Source organism: Gambusia affinis, linkage group LG20 (genome assembly GCF_019740435.1).
Source record: "Gambusia affinis linkage group LG20, SWU_Gaff_1.0, whole genome shotgun sequence".
Classification (NCBI taxonomy): Eukaryota; Metazoa; Chordata; class Actinopteri; order Cyprinodontiformes; family Poeciliidae; genus Gambusia; species Gambusia affinis.
In genome coordinates this window covers 14,936,197-14,961,208 of record NC_057887.1, presented here as the reverse complement: position 1 = coordinate 14,961,208, position 25,012 = coordinate 14,936,197, and the positions used below count along the sequence as shown (strand labels likewise).

At 37.4% G+C, this 25,012-nt stretch overlaps 1 protein-coding gene across 2 annotated transcripts; it reads right to left on the bottom strand.

The window, feature by feature from the left end:
- Window positions 1–1,284: 1,284 nt before the first annotated feature.
- Window positions 1,285–25,012, bottom strand: fshr (follicle stimulating hormone receptor). Of its 2 annotated transcripts, XM_044103830.1 has the most exons (14): window positions 24,548–25,012; window positions 17,226–17,297; window positions 16,195–16,269; window positions 15,900–15,974; window positions 15,747–15,821; window positions 12,133–12,207; window positions 11,811–11,891; window positions 9,582–9,650; window positions 9,425–9,499; window positions 7,201–7,386; window positions 6,904–7,124; window positions 5,464–5,645; window positions 5,169–5,360; window positions 1,285–4,031 (listed from the first exon to the last, which is right to left on the bottom strand). In XM_044103830.1, exons 1-14 carry the CDS (start codon window positions 24,730–24,732, stop codon window positions 3,498–3,500), a joined length of 2,097 nt encoding a protein of 698 aa, XP_043959765.1. In that variant the 5' UTR covers window positions 24,733–25,012; the 3' UTR covers window positions 1,285–3,497. The 2 variants fall into 2 exon arrangements, with proteins under 2 accessions (XP_043959765.1, XP_043959766.1); XM_044103831.1 differs by lacking the exon at window positions 17,226–17,297 and having other exon boundaries at window positions 24,548–24,964.

The following is a 25,012-nucleotide window of genomic DNA, read 5'->3' as shown; positions in this document are numbered from 1 at the left end:
TATAGCAAAAACATATAACATCTCGGTCTTGCAGTTAGTTTCTTACTTTTACGTGAAAATTAGACTCGGCGGGTGATGTTGCTTGAGGCCACTGGTGTTTGGACTGCTCTTCCTGCTGTACTGGATTCATTTCCACACATTGTTAGATCCAAAGTTTCAAGTTGGGGAGTAAAGTTAGAATTTGAGGTGAAACTAGGCCACCAAATAAATAATCCAGTTTCCAGTTCCAGTTTCTTTCACTTTAGGCAGCTAGCAAAAATAAATTTGAGTAAATTAAGAAAGAATATTGAAGGAGACTCATATATGCAGTCATAACAACGTTGTAAGGTATTCTGTCAATCCAGCAAAGCATGTTGGGATTTGATTGAACAGGAGTTGCGAATTATAGATGCACAAATCTATTGCTGCTGTGATGTTGTCATGGACCAAAATCTTTGAAAAATGTTTCTAATATCTTGTTGGATCTATGGTATGAAGAAATTAGTCAGTTTTGAATACTTTCAAACTCTCTCTCTTTAACAAATGAAAAATGCTTTGATGTAGGTCATTGTATGAACACTAGGGGGAGCTGTTTAGCTACAGTACTGTTTGAAACCCGTAGCAGTCAGAACTGTGCTGAACTCAGACGAGCTGGGCAGGCTCAGTTTTGTTTATTTACATCTGTGAATGTGACCAGTTTTTAATTTTCTTAAAATTTAGAAAGTTTAATTTATCTCAATTTGAAGAAGTATTTGGAATTGTGCAAGAACACTTTTCGTTTCATAGTGTTATGCACCTTTTTATGCATGAATTCTGTTTTTTAAGTTTTAAATCACCTTCGGTATACTTTTGAATTCTTTTTTTTTTTTTTTTGTCAGAACATGAATTAAATGCTCAAATATGTACCTTCTGGATTGATATTGATATTTCACCTTCAAATTAATGAGGCCATCTCAGAACAACAATGCTAGCGCAGAAATCGTCCTAAATCTAGACCGACTTGAATAACCTGGTGGTAAAAATGCATCAACACGTTTAGCATGTAGGAGGCAGTGCTTCCATATCAATGAGACGGATTCCTTGCTGCAGCTGCAGCCTTGAAACTCAGGGTTTCTCTCTGGTGTTTGTGCAGGGCTTTATCTCGCTTCCATTTCCATCCACCTGTAACGAGCAGAAAACGCAGCTGTCTTTCCTCCAAGAAACACCCACCCACCCAAACGCAGAGCAGAGGTTAATAGGGTCTCTTTGTCCTTGAAAGCTTTGGATGAGCTGAAGGACAGCATTGCAAAATAAAGAAAATACCACTTCAGCACACACAAATAGGTTTTAAAGAAAATACTCAGCTAGAAAGATTTACAAACAACTTTGTAAAAAAATAAAAAACAAATGTGACAACAATCCATCTACACATTGTGCACAAAGAAAAAGCCACAGTATAATTACATCTCAAAGATGATTACATGACCTTCATTTTGAGCAGAATATATGCTCATAGGCTTGGAGGAGATTTGGAGGTATGAAGAGCTACAGCAGACAGAGTATGAGAAGATTATTAATCAGCAGGTCCCTGCAGTGTTCTTTTCTATAAACATCCCTCACTCATAACATTAAACATTGAACAAATGTTAAATTTTTGATGCTGACATCCCATGTGTAAAACTTTGGTCTAATTTATTACAAGGTACCTCAGTTGGCAGCACATCTTGCCGCACCAGAAGGACGATATTCGCTAGGCGATATGACAGATGAGGTCATGTGTTTACTTTTACTTTTATATGGTTGAGTTGTTGGAAACTTTACTCATCTGCTGGTGTAATCTAGTTGTAACAGCTGTATGTAGGGCAGCTTTTCTGACCCAGATTCAAGCAAAAAATAATCTTCAATTCTGTGTTTGCATAGATTCCTTCTGTTCATAGGTTTTACACCGGGCTTTCAAATGAGGAGGTGATTCCTGGTGAGTTCTGGTGAGTTTCCAGTCAAATGCAACATGAATTCTTATTGTTTTACAAATTGAATGCGAAAAATTTGTTTCTTAAAATCTTGTTTTAGGAAAATCATAGCGCCACAACAATTAGCGATTAGCAAATTGTGCTTTTTTTTTTTTTCTTCTCTTTTACTTTCAATCAGAAAGAAGCGCTCAGCTCATATACAGCATATACATCTCCCAGGTCAGAGACAAATCGACCATTTGGTCTGAGCAACAAACTGGACCCTGAAGTCCAAAGTCTTGGACTGAAATCTTGTATTCTTTGTAGAGCTACATGGAGCAGAATTCATCACACACAACTTAACCACATCCTATCTCCATGTCAAGAAACCAGGAAGAAAAGCAACATGCTTATGTTTTGAACCTTGTGCAGTACCGTACATGTGGCGGCTTTAGTGAAATAAAAATCCTAAAAGGGGCAAATAAACAGTTTATTACAGCTTCTGTCAGTATGCTTTGACCACATAGCAGCCATGATGGCTTTTGTGGTGAGATTTGTGGTATTTCTGCAGCTTCTTCAGAGACACAATTGGCCTCTTGGATGCTTCTCTGATTAGCTCTCTACTTGACATATGTTAGTAGGCAAGGAGACTAAGACTAAGCAATAAAAACAAAGAGATTTATCTTCTTATATGCATTTTAACACTGTTTTCTTACAGAGTGTGAGAAAACTGTAAATTTGTTTCTATAATGCCTGAGTGCAGGTTACATAAAGAAATACATTGTTTTCTATTGTGTTGCTAAGTGACTTTAGTCTTAATGAGCAAAAACTGTGAGCTAATTCCAGGAGTTCAACCCCAAAACCAATTTATCCCTTGGTTATGGGGTCAATTTTAATCCCATAACCAGGTTTCAATTTCTGAGGCAATATTTCAAAAAGCTTTGCATTTTTATAATACTATGTGGCATATTAATATAATTTTTCACTCTGAAATTAGCTGAAATGTCACAAGTGCAACTAGAATCCACCAAGAAGTCCTTGGGGCTTTCAGGAAAGAAATTCAGCAGGAGTTACGGTTGAGTTCAATCCCCCCCACATCAAACTATTGTTGAATAGATTTAAAAAATAAAGGACTTTGTCTTTGCTTCGTCTACAAATTGATGTCAACTTGAAGACATCTACTGACATCTAAATGTACCAACCAAACCTGACTTTCTATGCCTTTGTCTTGGGTAAATGAAACAGGGTTTAGGGGCTATAAAATGTAACTTTCAACACATTTTCTGGGTTAACAGCATAAGGACAAAAACAGGTCAACCTTAAACAGCCACTAAAGACGTCCACAGATGTCTAATGTTTGGAGGGACCAAATGAAGACCAACCAGAAGGTTGGATTAACTCATTATTCTTCCATTCATTTGAGAATCTCCAAAATGTCAAACTGTTTAATTTCTCTTACATTTATATATTTTTTTCTTTATAAAGTGCCACATTGCTTTTAAACATTTCTTTATCAAATGGTCTTTGGCTTCTGAGGGAAAAAAAGGACCATTAATTGAAAGTCTTTAACAGTGATTACTTTGGTGACAATCAGAACTCCTGTTTCCCATCCAGACTCAACGTGTTGGCCAAGGAGTAAATGACACGGCTGCTCTTCGGCGAGGTCCACGTCGGCTGCTGGCAGGACGAAGTCTCTGTCCGGTAAATTTGGGCTTGGGTCTTGAACAGGCCGAAGCGAGCTGCGAGGAGGAAAAAATCCCGTCGGAAGGTGTGGGTGAAGAAGGCGTACAGGAAGGGGTTTGAGCATGAGTTGATGGGGTAAAAAAGAACCAGCAGGAGCTTGGCGTCTGAGACAGTGATGAGAGGGAGCTTGAGGGCGGCGGAGACAGCGAAGAAGGAGATAGGCGCCATGCAGACAAAGTCGGTGAAGATGAGCACAGCCATGCGTTGAGCCACTCGGGTGTCGGCATGCGCAGGCGCTGACGAGGGTTTGCGGTAGGTCAAGTAGATGCTGAGGTAACAACCGCAAACGCAGAAGAAGGCCAGGATGTTAAGGACCAGTAGAGAAACAACGTAGACCTGGGAAACCATGGACTCCACATCCATTGGCAGGCAGATACTCACCTGTACAGAGATATTCAGATATCTAAAATATTAAATGTCTCAATTGATTTTATTCTCTAACTTATGTCATGCATTATGCAAGGTTAGTTGGAAACTATTGAAGGAAATAAACTTAAAGTTGACCAAGTATGCCTCCTTGAACAGGTTAGGATGGGCTATAAAAACATGTTCATTACATTTTTTTTTGGACAAAATCATTTTCAGATAATGAGACGTTTTAGCCCCCAAATAAGCCACTGATGGCCACGCCTCCAACTCAATGTTTACACTCGCACGTGAAAAACGGTTGCAAATACCTGCGTAATTATACAACTGCACATCATGAAAAAGCAGAAGTGGAGCCTCCTGCACAACCAACAAGAATGTAGAAGTGGTCTCTGAATGGTAAGTCAACAACAAAACATTTGTCTTTTCCAGCAGCCATTGTACAGCGATAAAACCATCTGACCAAAGGTGCTGGAGTTCTGCTCGGGTTGCTAGGTAACGGGCTAAGCTTAACTGGGGTTGCTAGGTAACGGCAAAGTACCCATTGATTCATCGTAACCCTTTGATGAAAGAGATGTATCGCCCTGTACTTCTTGTCTTATGAATGTCTGATACAGCTGGGGTTTGTGGAAATACACTTGACTGGAAGCACCTGGTTCCTCACTTACTAAAAATTAAAAACATAAAATAAAAATAAAATGCTGCTTAAACATTTGCCTTCATTAGGGACATATAATTCAAATTCTATCTGTGAGTCATATAATTTAAGCAAATATCCAGCTGTTCTATGAACAAACAGCATCGTGAAGCCCAAGGAGCACGACAGACATGATTGCCCACCAAAACTCACAGATTAGACAAGCAAAGCATTAATCGGAGAAGCAGGCAAGAGGCACATCGGTAGCTCTGGAGGAGCTGCAGAGAACCACAGCTCAGGTGAAAGAATCTGTTACACAAATGTGACTCTTATGGAAAAATGTGAAGAGGAAAGCCCTAAAAGGTCCGATTTGGACTGCAAATATTTGAACAATCTCTATCTTTTTTTACACAATTTTCCAATTACACAATACTTTGGAGTTTGTGGTTGCATCAGAGCAAAATCTTACGCTCAGTTCTTGCATCTTTAAAGGTGTTAAGCATTGAGCTACCTACTTTGCTGTAGCTGCTGACACCCACTGTGGGCAGCAATGCAGCCAGCAAGGAGAAGCTCCACCCAGTTGTCATGATGATGCAGGCGTGCCTCAGGCGAAGTTTGCGGTCGAGCCGCATAGCGTTGGTGATGGTGTGCCAGCGCTCCACAGTAATGGCTGTTAGTGTGAAAACTGACAGCTCACTGGCAAACACCTGTAAATCACAGTAATTTAGTATTCGAACACAGACACTGATGAGACATGACATTAATGAATTCAGGCAACATGATTGCACACACACACACACACACACACACCGTGAAAAACCCTGCAGCTTTGCAGCCGAAGCCCGTCTGCCAGTCAATGGCGTGGTTGTAGTAGCGGCCGTGAGTGAGCATGTCGACGGTGGCGATCACTAGCAGGTAAATGCCCATGCAGAGGTCAGCGAAGGCCAAGTGGCACATGAGAAAACGAGGAACCGTCAACTTGGAGCGACTGCCTATGTCCAGGGCAGAGGGAGAAACAAATACTTCAGCTTGAATAATAATAATAAAAAAAAATATTATTTCACAAAGCAAGTTAGTTTCAGCGCTACACCAGCTGCATTGCATAGAGGCAAACTGAGTATCTGGACTGAAAAAGGAGACTGGAGCACCAAAATAAAAAATAAAAAAAGTGCTAATTGGTGACAAGTAATTGAATGAAGTTTGTCAAACTTAATTTATTTATGTTTGTTTAACTTCACAACTTAATAAATTAACTTGGGGAGACTTGACTGGATTCCTGGTGACCTATTAACACCATATATTTAAGATGGACTGCTTGTTCTCTTTTTTCAGTGTGCAACCTGCAGCTCCAGAGGCACAAGTGGCTCTTTGGACCTTCCACAATGGCTCTTAATATCTTTGATCAAAAATGACAATGAAATAACTTTAAAAATAGATAGAAGAGATGCAGGTTTTTGTTATTTTCAGTTTTTTTTTCTTCCTGGAATACATTGCTCTTGGACAATTGCCACTAAAAATACCAGTAAATTTTTTTATGTCTATTTTTCTCTTCGTGAAGGTGAAAACTATGTGTAGATATCAACTGTTATCTTTTGGACGTTTTCCTTTGTAATAAAAACTAAAACTAGGGACAGAATAATTACTATTTAAAAATTACAATGTATTTTCTGTGGTTGATATTGATCAAAAATGTTGAGATGTCATTTCTCAAAAGGCCAGGTAATATTTGCGGCTCTAAGTTATTTTATTTTGTTGGGCAAAAATGGCTCTTTGGGTTGCAAAGTTTGCAGACCCCTGGTCCAGGCTACAGGGAGAGAAGAAGTGATGAAATTTCGTTTGTTCGATCATTTTATACAACACAATGCTCTATTTAAGATAACACTGTTACCAGGACAGTAAAAAGTCAAAATATTTTGGCACAAACACGTAAAAAGTACCATTAATATTTTTGGTAAACAGTCTGTATCAACTTAATTACTATTGAGTGGGATTTTCTTCAAAGCAGTTAGATAATGTTGTAATTTTTTTGTGTAAGTTATATGATTTTATGAAATTATTACTGTTGAAATGCACACTGTTGAATGCTTTTTAGTGACTTTATCATCATTATACACATCTTAAACTGCTAAAATTGTACAAAATAAATGACAAAAGAAAATATTGTATTTTGAAACTATATTTAGGAGCCAGAAAAGTGACCCCACAGGACAAATTTAATGTAGTTGCTGACTTATTTTGCTAGACTTTTACCTAACAGCACCAGTAGAACCACTGCATTGCCAAGCAGTGCAAGGACAGAGATGATCCAGATGAGGATCCGCAGGAGGATGGGGGACATTATGTCCTCACACGGATTAAAGTTGTCAGGTGTTGGGCTGCAGGAGACGGAGGTGGAGTTAGAACAGTGCTCCCTGAAGAAGGCCGGGATGGTTTTCGCCTCAGGGTGGCTACACAGAGAGGTCCACCTCGATCTATCGTGCAACAACACAAAGTAAGGAAAAACGTGCAGCACCTTTTGAAAAAGTATCATTCTGATGCCATCTCTACCTGTTTCTGTGCATGTTTTTGAAGGCGCAGCAGTGTGAAGAATATGTCAGTTTGGCTATGTGGAGTTTTGTGTAGCGCTGTACAATAGGAAGCTCTTTGAGGCGATAAGCAGATTCTGCCAACAGCTTCTTCAGACCGCCAAGGATGGAGTCCGGCAGAGAGCTGACAGCCGTCTGAGAGACGTCACTGCAAACGCAGAGAAACACAACCAGGCTTTCAGAGACAGAACCAGGGTTTCAGTTTGTTTTCACCAATAATTCTGTTTTGAATTGCTTGCCACGGAGTTGGATCTGCCAGTAATTGGTGTCAATTATTTATTAAATGTATCCAATCCAATTTACATAAAGTACACTTAAAAACAACAAAATGACATCGCTGCAAAAACACAAAATCTTACCAGGTATTTCTGCTCTTGTTTCTAGTGCAGATATCGTCGTGCACTTGAAATAAGACAAAACTAAATTATAAGTAACTTTCAGAAAAAAATAGAAGTTTGTTTAGAACAATAATTCCTTAATATATGAAAAGTTACTAGTTCCCCTTGCAGATTATTTCACTTATAACAGGAAAAGTGGATTGTTATAAGTGAAAATATCTGAAAATTCAACCAGTACTTTTTCTTCAATATTAAGAAATTATTTACTAAAAGCAATCTTATATATCTTGTTGAATAGTTGAAAGGTATTTTTGTCTCATTTCATGTGAACTGAGATATTTGCAGTAGACATTAGAGCAAAAATACCTGGTAAGATTTTGTGTTTTTGTGGTTAAGATGAAATTGCTAAACATCAAGAGAATAAATTCCCATCAATTAGAGAATATATTTCACCAAAAGTTAAAAGTTATTACCAGACATGGTGAAAACACTATTTTCTTAAATTATGGGACTTTTTAAATATTTTTGTTTCAGTCTTTGCATTTCAGTTGATTTTCTGGCCTTGGTATTTTTGGTGCCTCTTGATGTTTTTTATTATTTTTTTTATTTTAAAATTTAAAAGTAAACATACACACACCTAAGAAAAATTTTCAGATGACTAATAGGGCTAGGTGATAAAAAAAGTTGTCGTTTTTGGAGGTTTAAGTTTTGGAAAATCTGGATTTTTTTCCACCAGTGCATTGACATCACTATGACATCACTCCATAGTTCAGAGTGATGTCATCATACGCAGGGCGGCCATCTTGTTTAACAAGCATGTTTCTGTTTATTTGAATGTTGAATTCAGATCAACTCTAAGTTGGAATAAAAGGACCAGACTAAGTTTCTTTTTTAAAAATTATTAGTTAAAGTCAAAATATTACAAGAATGCAGTCATAATAATACAACAATAGAGATGTACAGCGATATAGTAGAAATAATATGAGAATAATGTCACAATTTTAGCAGAATAAAGTTGTAATATTAGGACAATGAAGTAGTTATTTTATGAGAACTTCCACATAAAAAACTACAAAATAATTTGAATGAGGAACACTGAGCATTTTGTAAAATTATACTTTGGTATCATTTCCACATGCTGATGCATTGAAACATGCTGATGCATGTTTCAATGCATCAGCATCAAATTATTATAACCAGCAGGACGTTGAAACAATCATACAAACGACTGGGTCTGTTTCGAAGAAAAAAAATCACATAGACTGAGGTGCTAACTCTGTCGAAGGTTTTTTCTCAGAGTTTTATGACGTTCATCTGGTGAAATTGCATCTTTATTCTGCTAATATTGTGACATTGTTGTAGCCTGGCCCTGATACCCCATAATACAACTCACATTGAAATAAAAGCCACTTTCTAGAAATACTTTCTTTATTTTTTAGAAAAGGAAGCGAAAAAGAAAACTTAGAATTGAATTAGAGTCTATTAAATATACTCTATTGAATACTAGATAGTTATCAATTTGAAATTAATATTTTCATACCACAGGAATTATTCTAATTTTAGAGATTAAATAAATGCAGGAATGATCCAGAGCAACTTGTTAAACTGTCAAGCTGCTCCTGTTTGATTGACATGTTGGACAGTAGAGGATGTGTCTCTTCTTGAGAGGTGGGAAAATCTCGCGGATTGAAATTCGCTGCCTGCATTGGCACACAATCTAATTTTTTAACCTAAAATTTTACCCTTCATCCAGATTTCAGTTTTAAATAGAATGCTGACAGACTGTCGCCTGCGTTGACTGTAAAAGGTGGCGCTGAAGAAGGTGAATGATGAAGGCAAAATGCTTACAGCACCACCAACTCACTGGAACCCACAAAGGCATTGGGGCTGATGTGAGCAAGCTGCTTGTTTCCACTCAGGAGCCTGGAAACGAGTTAAAAGCAGAGAAATTACACGTGAAAGTTGAAATTGCGTGTTTGTAGCTGTGCGCCTGTCTGTGACTCACAATCTGTACATCTTTGTTCCGTTGAAGGCGTCACTCGCCACCTCCTTGATGCCATTTCTGGTGAGCCGTCTGTCATCAGAAAGAGAAGCCAAATCTCAGTCACATGGCTCAGGCGGTGAAAAATTTATCCGAGCTGCTGATGCCAAACTTGCTGTTTGCACTTCCTTTGTTCCCACAAACTAAAGCTGTGCGGCCACAGACTTTCAGCTAAACAGTAGGCAAGTGACTACTGCCTCAACTGCTCTTTCCTCTTCTTTTTTTTTTCTTCTGTTCAACAGAAGGGGTGATAAAGTCGTTGGCGAGATTATGAAACCTGTGTCCCCTGGGTATAGAAGTGCACTCTAAAGGCACCCACCTCATCCAACTGAAGAGCAACAGGAAGGAAGTTCAAAACAAACACAAACTTGTAATTTGTGATTGTTCTCTGCATCCACCTACCACATTTTGTATTGTTTCATAACCATTCTGAATTATTTTATACTTTTCCTTCTTCTCTGGTCCTTTTTATAATATTGTGGTCATTTTAAAGCCCTTTTTTGGGTTCATTATTTAATGATCATATACCTTTTCTGCTCTGCATCCACCAAACGAGGAGAAGCAGCACTCAGCTTCTATGCACCATAAATCTGGAACAAACTTCCAGAAAACTGTTAAACAGCTGAAACACAGACTTCCTTTAAATCTCACCTGTTTAGAGTTGCATTTGAAACGTAGTCCATTACAGATTTAACGATGGCACTTGACTTAATGTCATGTTTTGATTGTTGATTCTATGTTGCATGACTTTGTGTTTTTGTGTTTGTTATGATGTAAAGCCCTTTGAAATGCCTTGCTGCTGAAATGTGCTATACATATAAAATTTGATTAATTGATTGGTTGATTTTCCTGGTTTGTGAATTGAATTTTAAAAATGCTGCATGTATTCAGAACCATTCTGCATCTTTTTGAAATCCTTGTTTCCTTTCCAAATGCACCAAGGCGACTATCTTGGCAGCTTCTGAACATTTTATAACCACTTTTGGCTCTTACAGAAACAGCAAATTAAGTGCCAGAGTGTTTATTGGCCAGCTGCAGAGGCTCGCTGATGTTCCTGCAGCCATTTGGAGCCAGAAAAACGCCACATTTTTCATTTGTGTAATTTTAACACTTTTTATTCTGTTGTATGCATGATACACAGAAAAGTTAAATCCAAAAATGTATTATTCTGTCTTTTACCTAAAGACTACGACAAACATGCCAACCTGCCACGAGAGGTCAAAGGTTATTTATGTGTTAGAATGTACCAGTCAAAGTTCATATCTACGCGCAATTAAAAATCTTTTTCAGATTTGAAAACTAATGTTTTCAGGTGTCCATCTAATCTGAGCTTCCGCTGTTTAAGATGGGGAAAAAAACTGGAAAGTATTTAAGTTTTTTGATGTGCAGAGCTGGTGGAGAGATTCACTAAAATGACTTGCAGCTGTAACTTAAAATGTAATTCTACAAAGTTTTGATTCATGGGCACTTAGTATAATTGAATGCCACATTTCCCATATATTTATGTGTAAAAATGTTCCACTTCACAACTGTGACTACAATGTTTGTTATTTTTCACATAAAGTCTCTGGAAAATTTGTTGGTCTTTGGTTGTGATGTGGCAAAATAAAAAAAAAATCCAGAGGTTGTGAAAACCTTTGGAATTTGCTTTAAAACAGCTTTGATTGAGATTATCTACAAATTACTGGAAATATTTGTAGAAAACCCTCCAGTGGAAAACAGCACACATCATTTTCATAAAATTTCTGCACTTATTTTGAAAAACCACAAATGCAGCAAGTTGCCTTCTTTCCTGTTTCTTCTTCTGAATAAAAATTGTCACCTGCTTTTAGAAGATAAATGTAATATATATTATATTTCATTCAAACTGTCACAAACAACTCTGCTGTTTGAGGTTTTGTTGATATTTTTCCCTTGTTTGTAATTCACAGATATATAGATACATATGGATGGCTCGTCCTCTAAATGCACAAATATTCCTCATTTAAACGTGTTAGAGCATTGAGATGCCGTTTGCTTGTAAAACCAACCTTTTTGTTTCTTTTAATTTATAAACAGATGCTCCAGGTTTCGTTTGCTCCCACTTTGCAAGAACTAAACATGTGCAGTTGTTTAGTAGAGCCATCCCTAAGAGGTGCATGAATACAAAAGGAAAATGGAAGCAGTCAGAGGGAAAGAAGATGATTATCTTACATTTCCTCGATTGGTTTTGTGCAGAGGCCTCTGAAGGCATTGGCAGGGACAATTTCTATGTTGATGTTGTCCTGGAGGTCACTGTGCAACACAAAGGGCAAAAGACATAAGGAAAAAAAAAAGTCATGTGTGTTTAGCACAAACTGATCTGCAATGAATCTGTATGTGTCTTTTATAAAGGCGTCATATGTGTGTGATGTCCTCAGGCCATGTGCTTCAATTCAGCGTGCCTATAAATTCAGATCCATGCGGACAGGATGGTGTGTGGGTGTTTTAGCGAGTGTGCTCTTGCGGGTCATTTCCATCATACGCTGACACCTACAACAGAAAACCTCGGGCTGCAGACTGGATCTTGGAGAGGTCTGGAAAAATTCGCAGCCCGGTGTTGGAGATAGTTCTGTGGAGATACGACAGCCAAATGTTACTTCCTTCATTTTGTAACCAACAGGCAAGCAGGAGCTACGTGAAAATGAACGTAGCAAACATACAAACACTGGAGATCCTTCCAAGAATATGTCAAGGTGAAAGGGAAATAAATGCAGCATCAGTCTAAAACTGTTAGCGTTATAGAAATTTTAATGCTTATAAATGCACCGTTACTGTTAGTGTGCATTTTGCAAAGAGCTGCATGAACTGCAATAAATATTAAATAAAGATTTAACACTAAGTAGTATTTGTTGACTCTTTTTTCAGTGCAGCACGAACAAAGTAGTTGCAATACAATACATTTATTAAGAAACTGCAGCTAAATTCTTTCGTTATCAGAAAAGAGTACATTTTCCAGATCGATTTTTATCTTGATAAATTTATTTAGTTATTTTTAATTAAGATGGAACCAGTCAGATTTACTTTGTGTTAATTTAGTTCTGTCCTGTAGCTGGACAGACTGCTCATTATCTTGGATCTATGTTTGCAAAGAACACAGATACTTTTCATTTGTTTAATTATTTCTCTGTTTATAAACTTTATAAGATCAAAATCAGGGTCGATGATCAAGACTGTGTGTGGATAAAGTACAAATCTGACTTCGACTTCAAGCGCACACAGCACACAGACACAATGTCTAAATACATAAACTTTAGAGGGAATAAAACGGTGATAAATGAATAGTATGTACATGTATTTGCAGACAGTTTTTCTTTAGAGGATTGTTGTGAAAATATGCTTATTCTGTTTCACAGCAGAGGAGCTGATTAATTAGGCAATAAGGTGTTTATTGAGTTCATTAGAAAGACAGCCTCTGGAAAAAATGTGTCTGTCTGATTTTTGCAAATAGTGCTTTGTAGAGCCAAGCTTAAGGTAAACAGCTAAACAGCATGTGGAGGTACTGATGCTACTTGTGCAAGACATTTCGTGACAATTAACTACATTATTGAATCTCGCAGGTTTTTCTAATGTTGTGCAATCCTTGTGCAAACTCTCAGAAAGATTGAATTAATTTTGATGCCTTTGCAGAAAAATTAAACAGATGTAGTTTTAATATGTACGAATCAAACCCTAAAACATGAAACCAGAAAAACAACAAGAAAAGTCATAAAGTATTGAAGCAGCACAGGCCAGGTGTGAGGTTTGACAAAGGGTCTGATGTGCAGAGAAAACAGGGCAAAGATGCTCTGAAGCAAACTGGGGAACAGACAGCAGAAATACTGGAGTGCACGAAGCAAAAACAAAATACACTAGCCAGGATGGTCTAAAGTGGAGAAAAAGGAGCTAAAATATAAAAACAGATTTCGTTCAAGGTTTGGAGAAACAGCCAAATTTGAAACACTACAACCCAATGCACAAGGAAAGAAACCTGCATGAGGTTTTCACAAACTGTTAACCATTTTTTAAAATATATTTGACATGATGATGTTCTCTTCATTCTGCTCTCTTCATAATGTTCTCCTAAATAAAATATAGTGCAACAAACTGTAGTTAAAAGACACAATTAATACAAACACACCCTGAAAAAAGAAAAACGGTGATCCAATTAAGTTTATCCACGTAAATATATTACTTTTATTAGTTGTTATGTTAGACAAATGTAAAAAAAGTAAGTTTGACAAACTTAATTTGATTACACGTAATAGGTTAAATGAGTTTCTTTAAGTTGGAGCTTCGTTCTCTTTTTTTAAGTGCAGTTTAATCCATCATCTAAAAATGAAAGAAATATGGCACAGCTGGCAGAAGATGGAGAGCTTTGGCTCAAAGAAGCAGCTAAGATGCTCAAAGTTGCTCTGGAGGAGATGCAGCTATCTGCACTTCATGTTGAAGAATCTGAAAACAGACCAAATGTTAGTTTTGCTCACCACAAATCTGGTCTGAACGGAGGATAAATCAAAAGTCCTAACAACTAACATCTTCAGTTTGCCTCAAGCCATTTGGGCGTCACAACAAACAAGTTGCCTTCACACAAAACTCCATGTGTGGCATTTGATGTTTGTGGTTAAAAGGGACAAAATGTTTAAGGCTCCAGGAAAATCTATACTCACACATACAAAGAATATAATATATTTCATATATTAAATATATATAATATGATATATACTTATATTATATTGATATAATAAGTTATGTATGAATCAGACCCAGACCACAAAAAGGTTTTATATGCAATTACCAAAAGGTATACAATGATTGACAGCCTTTTCTTGGGATCAGCTTTCAAGTCAGACTCCAGTAGATACGGTTTCCCTGAATTCCTGGATATCTCAACTCCTCAGAGACGTAACTTATTTAAAGGGAAAAGTCATTTTACTGGGGATTGTTGCACCTGCAGGACCATGTAGAGGTGGACTCTATGCACTGGAAACCTGGGATTATGACGTCGCAGAGTGAGGAAACTGGCAGCATTGTAAGCTGGCTGACATGCCCCAATCCAATGATCAGGTTTCACCTTGAGGAGGTGAGTGGGTCATTTTCCTTTGATCCAAAACTCAGCACTCAGGCGAAAAGTCCAGGTCAGCCACATTGAGGGTCAAAAAGCCAGAGCAAATCCAGAATCCAGGTACATGCAGTAGAAATCAGAGCAAAGGCAGAGAAACTCACAAAGCAGCAGCACAGGTGGCAGCAATCAGGCAGCCAATAGGGGTGCGAGGGGCAGAGCAGGAGAGCAGCGTGTAACATTGAAATCATGACAGTTGGACAATATTACGAGTTGTTATTCCAAAAATGCTTGACCCTTTCGAGGCTCTTTCCGTGAATATTTGTGCAAGCCAGATGTCAGAGACTCTGCTTGAAGTCCAAGCTTTGTTGCAGTGTGGGCTTGTTTTCTAATAACATCAGCATTCCAGAGTTTTAAAGGAGTTCAAATTCCTTCACAATGTATATTTACAACTCATTTTTACCCATTTCTCCAACCATCTCAGTCTGAAACAAATGGAAGATGAGTGGAGGATAAGTTTAAGCATCGAGCAACCATTGCATATTTTCTGACAGATTTCTGAGCAACAAACAAGCTTAAATTAAGAACAAAAATGTTCCAGACGCTGATTTATGTCTTGATGCTGTGCTAAGGTGCCCTTGTTTAGACAAACAGTTTAAAAATATATTTTTGTCACCACACAGAGCCGAGTTTTTGTGTCCCAGTTTTCACAAAATGGGCCAAGCTGAACGATACAGATGATAAAATCCCTGAGAGACTAAAGCAGTGAGCAATGAATCATATAATTGGCTACTTGGAGATTGTTTCAAAAATATAAAAACAATTCAATTACTTGGAAACTGTTAGTGTTACAACCATGGAGTTCGGGGTGAATAAAACTGTGGGAAAATCTAATTTGGTGGTTGGATGTTTGACGCTTGATTTGCCATCAGGGGCATCCGAGCTAATTAAATAATCATGGATTTGGTTGTGTGGGTCCTCAGAAGTAGGCTCGTCAACCATGGCCTACTTTGAACTCACAATTAGTTCAAAAAAAATCACAAAAACAGACAAACTCTGAGAGCACTCACAGACGCCGAAGGTTCACGATGTTCCTGAAAGCATCTGGATGAATGGATCTCAGGTGTTTGGATTTGGTTATCTCTCTGAAAGAAGCAATTTGTCAGTTCCACACTTTAAAAAAAAAATCTAATTTGTCAAAACTAACTGTCTGTTGTACCCACATTTCAGCGAGCTCTGGGAGATCGGAGAAAGCGAAAGCTTTTATTGTCTCTAAAGAGAGATTTTCAGAAATGCATCTGAAAGAAGTAGAAGAACGCGACATGTTTAAAAATAAGCCTCTCTGGGCCTCATTTGCACTTATAGTTAAACATATTTTGTTTCCATTATTCTGACACGTGCACTCGTGGGGAGACTCCTCAGAGTTTCTGGTTCTTCTTGTTCCAGGACAAAGACTAAACACACGACTGTTTTGGAGGAAACAGGATGCACACCAGGTTAGGAAATGTGAATACTCACACGTCAGAGAGCCGAGGCAGACCGGCAAAGGCAGATGCACCGATGCTCTGCAGGATGTTGTTCTGCAGGATGAAACTGAGATGGGAAAGAGACAGAAAGGAAATAAATATATTAATAAAGCAGAACTCATTGGTATTCTCACCCTGAAGTTACTTTCAATCTACATTTATAGAAAGTAAAAGTATTATTTTTTTAATGGATATTTGGGGGATGACCTCCCAGTCTGGTTCTATTAACATAATCCACAAGCTTAAAAATGCATTTCACTTAATTACAATATGATATCAAAATCTAATTTATTATGTTTTAGATTAGAACCTCATATAATATTATAAATAAAACAAATCTGTTAGGTTTTAGAGGGCTCTAGTTTGGGGAATAAAGAAATTCCTTATGGTCCACAAAATAACAAAATCTTTTTCATTTAACAAGCAAAACAGGCCAGTTAAAATAACACATTCTGAGGTGAATTTAATTGCTAAAAAATAAAATAGTTATCCTCTGTATGTCAATAAAATATACAGATTCTGATGGTTCATAAAACTAAATCTGAATAAACGGCTCAGTGAGTCCCATGCCAACACAGACTGTCCATTCACACGTCCTCACTGAATAAAGAGTGACGCAAGTCTTTTTTTTTTTTTTTTTACCAAAAGGTAATTTAGGCAAAAAAAGTTAATTTTAGAAAAAATTACTAAAGCCATTATTTTAGGTTCTAGTGATGACATAATTATGAAGCAAACACTAAAGGTGAAGACATGATGAACAAATCCAGCCAAAATAAAAAAAATATGTTACACCTCCTCTTATCCAACCATCATCACCAGAAAACGCATCACATTTATCCTGTGATCGTTTTCCTTCATCGGTTTTATTTTCTTCTATGTTCCTGAGCCTTTGTGAATCATTTTTCATTTTCATAATTTCAGTGTAGTGCAGTAGTTTTCTGTGTTTTAACATTTAAATAACTACTTGTTTGGTCTTGGTGACTATGAGGAGCACCAAATGATAATCATGAGCAACAAACTCACAGCTTTCTCAGGTGATGCAGCTTGGCGAAGGAACGCTGCTGAATCTCTATGATCTGCGTCTGCTTCACTACCCTACAACACCATAAAAAAAATTTTAAACCCCCCCCAGATATTTCACTATAATATCTGGGAAATTATAGTGAAATGCAGTTGAGTACATTTATTTTTCTTACAGTAAACAGAACACACAACAAAAAACATGAATGAGCTTTACAAGAGCACTTTGGTCAAAATGACAGCAGTAAAGTACAAATGCATTAATTGTCAAACGTCACCAAACTGTAAACATATTTTAAAAAGTTAAATGACTTAAGTTAGTGAGACATATTGTTTGATCATTTCTTTATTTATTTATGTTTGAAAGGGCTTCCCATACTCTATTAACGTGGAACATATTGTTAGAAAACTGTTGCCAAACAGGTCAATTCCTTTAGATTTAATTTCGCTCTTTTTTCTTGTGTCCTGTTTTCATGTCTCCACTTTGGTTTGTTTCCCTAATGAACACAGCTCCCTTTGTGTTAATTATTCACCTTCCCTCTGTCTTCCTGCTTTGCTTTCCTTCACAGCTGTTCCAAATTCCTGCTCCAACACACCTGAGTCAAAAGGTCGAATTACCGCCTTGGCATGTCAGCAGGTTTCACAAAAACCTGGTTATTAACCAGGGTTTTTATTCAGGTGTGTTGGTGCAGGGATGCATCGGAAAGTCGCAGGTCAGGGGCATGTAAAGTATGAACAAACATGTAACTCAAATTCTCTTTGAAAATGTAAAAAATGAGTTACATTCATGGGGTTTTTGTTCTTTTTTTAAAGTAAGTATTTAAACACTCTTAAATTTGCGTATTTTACAGTTTACAGTAAAATTCTGCAAAATGAAACAGAGCAAATTTGTAAATTTGCTGATTTTTTTTTTCTGCAATATTCTCCTCCAAGGGTAACTTAAGATGAAACAATGAAGGAGGAAAACAATCAGCTACTTATTTTGAGAAACAAACGTCTTTGCACTAATGATGTGTGTGGGAGAAGTGGAGCAGGTTTTATCTGGGTTTCCCTACTGAAATGGCCATCAGTAGCTGCATAACTGTGAAAATCACAACTCTTCCTGAGCCTTGACCTTTGACCAGACGAGAACACACACACACACACACACACACACACACCGGAGGTTGGGACTTCACTTCTCCAGGGATTAGTTGCTACTTTTGCCAGACAAGAATGTCCTTGTGATGTGAATGTGTACGTGTCAGCAGTATTTCTGTGTGTGGGATGAGGTGCAGTTGAATTGTTTCATGTTCATACATGTGCTTCAGAGGATTTTTTTTTTCCTCAAAACTTTAAATTGAGCTTCAACTAGCCCTGTCGAAAACCCCCAATTTTTCTCTTTTTATAAGGGTCAAACATAAGACTGCATCGTTTTGGTTTAAGAGAGGCTTGTGGTTTGAATTCTGCTAAAGAAACTTTTTGTTTTCTGTAGCTACATTACAGCACTTTGCTGAAAAAACTGTGCACTAACATTTTGGTTAGATGTATGGCAGAATATTAAGGCCACTAGAATTTTTGTTATTATTTTTTACTTTTTTCCATCAAGATAATGAGAGAAATCAAAGTGAGATTTATTTCATGTTTATTTATTTATTTAATCTGTTTAGTAAAATGTGACGTGAGTTCAAGGACTTTGTATTTTTGGTCTAGTTTCTCGTGCAAATATCTCTTTAAAAATAGGAGCTTGTTTTAAGTCAATAATTCCTTAATTATTAATTAAGAAGTACTAGTTCTACTGGCATATGACTTCATTTATAGCAAGACATTTTGTTTCTATGTTATAAATGAAATAATCTGCAGGTGGATCTTATACTTTTTCATCAATATGAAGGAAATATGGACTTAAGCTCCTATATGTTGCTGAAAAGTTATTGGGAACTAAGATTTGTGTTATTTTAAGTAGGGCTGAAATGATTAATTGCATTTATAAAATAATTAATTTAGTAGTTGATTAATCTGTAACTGAAGTATACAGACTCAAACGAAAAGGCAGTTTACTGAAAAAGAGCAATATATTCAGAGCAGTAATTAAGCTAATTTTTATATAAAAGTATCCTTTGTCTATAAATATGCTTGATCAAAACTCCTCAAGCGTCATCAAGCTTCACCTGATTCAAATTCACTTAAGGAATGCTATGTTATTGCTTTTTAATCACTAAATGTTTATTTTCTTACTTAAAATTATCTGAATTTTTTATTTGCATGTCTTAATACATTTCTAATATTGTATAAGAAAGGCATAAATGAAAAATCAGCAAAATGTGCCGATTTCTTGAGCCAATTAATAGATTAGTCAATTGCTAAAATAATCATTAGTTGCAGGCCTAATTTGATGTAGGCAGATTTATTTGTCTAATAATTTATGGAACTGAGAGCCTTACTATTAAATATTGTTTTACTGATTGCAGGTTTTTCAGTTGTCCTTTTGACTGAATAGCTGCTGTACTGTGCCTGCAAGTATTTTGCATGTTTATGTCTAAATTAGGTGAATTTATAGCCAGATCACATAGTAGCATTTATACCTAAAGCGAAAAATTAACTGTCAATCCAGGTGATCGGCAAAGATCGGTGATCAGCAGAGATCGGCCTCATGGGTGATCGGAATTGGAAGCAAAAAACCTGATCGGATCATCCTAGTTTAAGCTATAGGGCTTCAAGGAGGAGGGATACTGATGTAGCACACTGAACACTTTTTCTGCACATCATGACAGAAGTCTTTGTTTAAGTCAGGTTTCGTTGTCACGCAGCACAGTCGGACAGGAGATATTCTCTCTAAAGCCAGATGATATAAAGAGAGCAGAGCATCCATCCAGACTGAAAAAATACACAATCTTGCACAGTTTTTTGGTCTAGTTTTTAGTGCAAATATCTTTGCATGCTTGAAATGATGTCAAGTAATAAAGGAGACATTCATTTAAAGTTAAACGCAGGTTGCGTCAAAAATAAACAATCCTAAGTTGCTGAATCAAAACTTTCTGAGAGCACGGCTAATTGTTCTGTACTGGTTCTGATTGGCTATCTGATTAACTCTGGTTCTGGTTGTTTCTGACCGAGCTGAGTAATTCTGCAGAACACAGGATGAGGCAGAGGAGATTGATTATTTTCAGAGATTATCTGTCTTATGTTAGGACAGCGACAGTCTTAATACGTATCTAAAATGGTTTTGTTTAGGTTACCTGCTGCAGCTTTAAGCAGCTATTCGGTGTGAGAGTTCACTTCCGGAGCGGCGCTGCATCTGTGAAATATTCCTACCAGTAGAGCGAAAACAGAACCCAGCGTCTTACACCTCTAGCTCGAAGACTTTAATTAATTTTTGGTATATTTGTTTAGCTTTCTGACCGGGATGCAAATCCGGGTGAGTGTTGGCAGGTAAAGCAGCTACCATCTGGCCGCTCCGGTCCGGATGTCCTTTTGTTCCTACAGTGAGCCTCGATATAGCCAAACTCCGTCAAGGGTTTGTTTTTAAAATGCCATATTAGATTTGCTGTGTTGATGCATTTTGACGTGACAATTTTCCGCAGGATTTGTTACGGGGCGCTTGCGCAGTGTGAAGGAAAGAGGAGATCAGCTGCCCACGCAGGCTGCGAAGTGAGATAAATGTGATCGGTTTTGGTGATCGGCAACAACGGACGGTGATCGGCGATCACCAATCATACACTTTTTCACGGAAATCGGCCGGTTATGATCGGTAGCCGATCGATCGGTACGCCTCTAGTTCATACAGGAAATAATCAATATACATTACCATGATTAAAAAGAGAGTGCAATAATAGTTGCATGAGAGGTGCCTGAGGACTGAGATATGAGGTGGAAACCAATTATCTGTCCCTACAGAATCTGTAGTACAGATTATTAGTATCTGTAAGGACACAGATACTAATTATCTGTAACTGAAGTATACAGATACTAATTATCTGTGTCCTTACAGACACAGATAATTGTCTGTAAGGACAACTGTATCTGTGTCCTTACAGGCAAACAGGCATACTACAGTTTAGTATCTGTGAACACTAAACTGAGCTGGGAGACGCCTCCAAGCAACAAAACAAGAAAATCTACTCAAAGCTTAGTGACTCTGCAATACAAGTAATATTGATCCTCACTGTTTTGAGCATGGTGATTCTGTTTTGTTATTTCCACCAAACTTAAGTTGGTCTGCAGACCCCATCCTCCCTTTGCAATAACTAAAAGAATACTTCATGTGGTTAATAAGTTTTAAATGTTACGCCAATCTTAACAGGGATACAATTATACAAAAAAGCTCAAATTTAAACACAAAGAACATTTGTACTAACTTTTGGATAAATGTTCAATGTAATCTTGCTTTCTCCATTCCAATTGTCTGTTATCCATTGTCTGCTTTAGCTAGATCTGCTACTAATGATTTAGAAAATCATTCACACCCCTTGAACTTTATTCATAAACTTTTCTGATGTTTGTTTTGTTTAGTTTTTTGGGGGAAAACTCTGACGCGGATCAAAAAGTGAACTCTTGTTCACCTGAAATCCTAGGTCTCAGTTTGGTTGAAGTGAACTCTGGTGCAGTCCGAATGCATACCACGCAGACCGGAGACCGCTCCAAAAACAGGAAGCGGACTACAGCGCAGGGCATTCTGGGTAAATAGAACCAAAACAAAAAAAGAGAACCCGTACAACCTCTGATATCTGACATGTGTGTTTGTATTTTCAAAGAAGGAAGTTGCGCTCATGCCTTCTTCTGAGGTTTACATGTATTTTACTTCAATGGTTCTTGGTGCAGCGCCATCACAGACGAGGAGGTGAACAGGTTTTTCAAAGGGTTTGGTCCGTTTGGCACAAGGCAGTGTGAAAGCAAACCACACCAGCAGAAAATGTAACAGATGTTGCAGTTTTGGTTCCCAATAAAACTGAGTCTACCGGACTACCAGGTGTGGAAAAAAGGCGTGGTTATAAACTAAAAATAACCAAGATGGTGAAAGTTCTCTAAAACGTGGAGGATTCTGATTCTAAAGTATTGAGATGTGTGGCCAGTTAATTGTTTTTCTTTAAAACCAATGCTATTTGATCAATGCTTCCCTCACATGACAAAGTAAGCTAAATATTGCTGTTCTTTCAAAGTATTTTGGCAGGCCTCATTAAAAATGTAGTTGTCTGGACACAGGTGCAAGGAAGCAGATAATAAGCAGACCTCCCTCATCATCACCCTCCTCCTCGTTGTACCAATATCGCATGGTTTTTGCTCCCTGATCTCTGATAGCTGAAACATACAAAGTCGCATTGTATCCAGGCATGCAGTGAGAAACGCCAGGAGCTACTACAGATTTATCCAAGCAGCAAACACAGTGACACAATGGTTTTAGACTTAGGTGTTTATTTGAGGTGAATGCTTTAAGCTGTGGCTGCACAGTGGTGCTGCAGCAGGTCAAACAAGTATTGCATGTAATCCTTGATTCAGTTAATGTTTAATTAGACCAGCTGTGGAAAGTTCAGTACAAGATTTAGCCAAAGGAAAGCGGTGAAGTTTGGATGAATCTAAATGAATATGCACATAGAAAAGATGGGATTGTGTAAATATTGCATAATCCTTCAATATTTAATGATGAGACGATGGTGAAGGGAGTGTGTTGTTTTATCCAAAGTGTCTTGAGAGGTTTTCACTTGTTCAGAGAACAATATGAGTTTTAGTCGACAACTGGAAAAGCAACTGGAGTTTTGATCATTGTGTAGCTTGAGGGCAAACTTTTTATATATCTGTGGAAAATGCCTTATGAGTTATTACATTACACACACGCTTTTTTTACATGTTGCATTACAATCACCAACTTCACTGTATTTTAATGAGATTTTATGTGATAGGTCTGGAGCAAAAGGAAAACTATGTATGTATGGTTTTACATTTTCTGAAAAGTGTTACTGTTTTAACTTTTTGAAACCTAGATAAAATACGGTCAGTCTGCGTGTACAATTAAAGATTCATATGGATAAATCTAATCTGGAAAGGCCTCAGAGATTAGTGCAGACATGGTAACACTGGAGGAGCTGCAGAGATTCACAGCTCAGGAGGGAGAATCCTAATCAGACATTTCTGTAAGAAAGGCATAAGATATAAGAAGCTCAATTTCTATCTTGATGGGAAGATTAATGAAGCTAAATAAATAAATATCATCCTGGATACAATCCTGGAAGAAAACATGCTCAAGGTTGTGAAAGACTTGAGAAACTTGGGAAACGGTTTATATTTATACATATCTATGTGTCAGAGTGGTTCAGACCTACACTGCACAAACTAAATCTGTTTAGTAACTTTTAAACTTCTTTTAAGTAAATTATTCCTTAATATTGAGGAAAAGTAATAGCGCCACGGGCTGATTATTTCACTTATAAAATGATATTTTTTCCATGTTAAAAGACAAACAATTTGCCCGTGGAACTAGTACTTTTTATGAACATTAAGTAATTATTTACTTATAACTCCTATAACTTGCCAAAAAGTTACTTGTAAGTTAGTTTTGTCTTATTTCAAGTAAATAAACATATTTAAGATTTTGTGTTCTTGCAGTGTAAAGTCTAACTAGGAATCTCTGGCAATAGTTGAAAACTGATGATTAAATAAACGCTCCATCCAGTCTGGCTGAGTTTGAGCTATTTTGATGTATTTCAGTCTCTACACGTGCAAAGCTGTTGGAAACATATTCCAATAGAGTTGCGTCTGTAATTGCAGAGAAAGTGGTTCTGCAAAGTATTGATTCACAAGGAGGAGGATGGATACATGTCACACTTTACATATTTTAATTTTGAGAAACTTTTTTTTCTGTCCAGTGACATTCCACTTTAGTTTGGTTTACCTAATAAAATACAAGAAGAATTTGTTGTAGAGTGTCTTCTCCAAATTTTGATTGAGTTGCATTAGAAACACTTGAAGTTTGACAATGTTTTTCACTGAAACCAACAATGATGCTTAAAAGAAAGCCTAACAGTGCACAACATGAAGATGTTTTCTGACAGTTATTGCAAGAAAAAAACCCCACTAAAGATGGAAACTGGAAATAGAGGCTGCTTTAGTTTAGAAAACTAATTGAGCTGAGAAAGATGTTGATCAATCACATTGTTTCCAAGAAGAAAACTCATTAACACATTAAATCAGAGCCAAGGGAGCAAAGATCTACTCAATACCCTAAATCTTCTTTCTTTTTTTGCATTGCTGTTCTTGAACATGAAGCCTCATTACATGCAGACAACAGATTATGTCCAAAATTAGTAGTTGCATCCATGTGTGCTCTTAAGAGTGTGTGTATTTTTACTCACAGGCACCAGGTGTTGCTGGAAATGTTGGGAGGGATCGCTCTGACTCCAAATCCCACCGGGTGGCATGAGTTTTGGATCAGTTCTGGAAAACCAGCTCCATATCCGTGTATAAGGTCCGTTTCAGAGCCAGGCATGGAAGCTGCTGCCATCTTAATCATCAGCATGATCAGAACGTTTGCCACCATCCTTTCAAACTGATCTGTTTTTTTTGAAAAAAAGAAAATCCTTCTTTGTGTCTTTAGCTCATGTAAACCTACATGTACGCAGGCCCTCAGAACCCACACTCCAGCTTGATGTAAAAAGTTTTTTGCTCATTCGTTTGTCTTTCTACACAGGTTGGAGAAGAGAAAGAAATGTGAGGCGTTTTGATGTTTTCTTGCAACGGTGAATACCGGGGGTGTGTGAAAAACTTCAAGGGTGGATGAGACTGTAGGAGGTCCCTTCTTGGATTTGTGCATGTGTCTT

Excerpts from the sequence above, each read along its gene's own strand:
- fshr (XM_044103830.1), bottom strand. The coding sequence starts at position 24,732 with ATGGTGGCAAACGTTCTGATCATGCTGATGATTAAGATGGCAGCAGCT. Across the intron at positions 12,208-15,746 it reads ATCGTGAACCTTCGGCGTCT|AACTATCTCCAACACCGGGC; the intron begins GTGAGTGCTCTC and ends GTATCTCCACAG. Across the intron at positions 4,032-5,168 it reads GTGTCAGCAGCTACAGCAAA|GTGAGTATCTGCCTGCCAAT; the intron begins GTAGGTAGCTCA and ends ATCTCTGTACAG.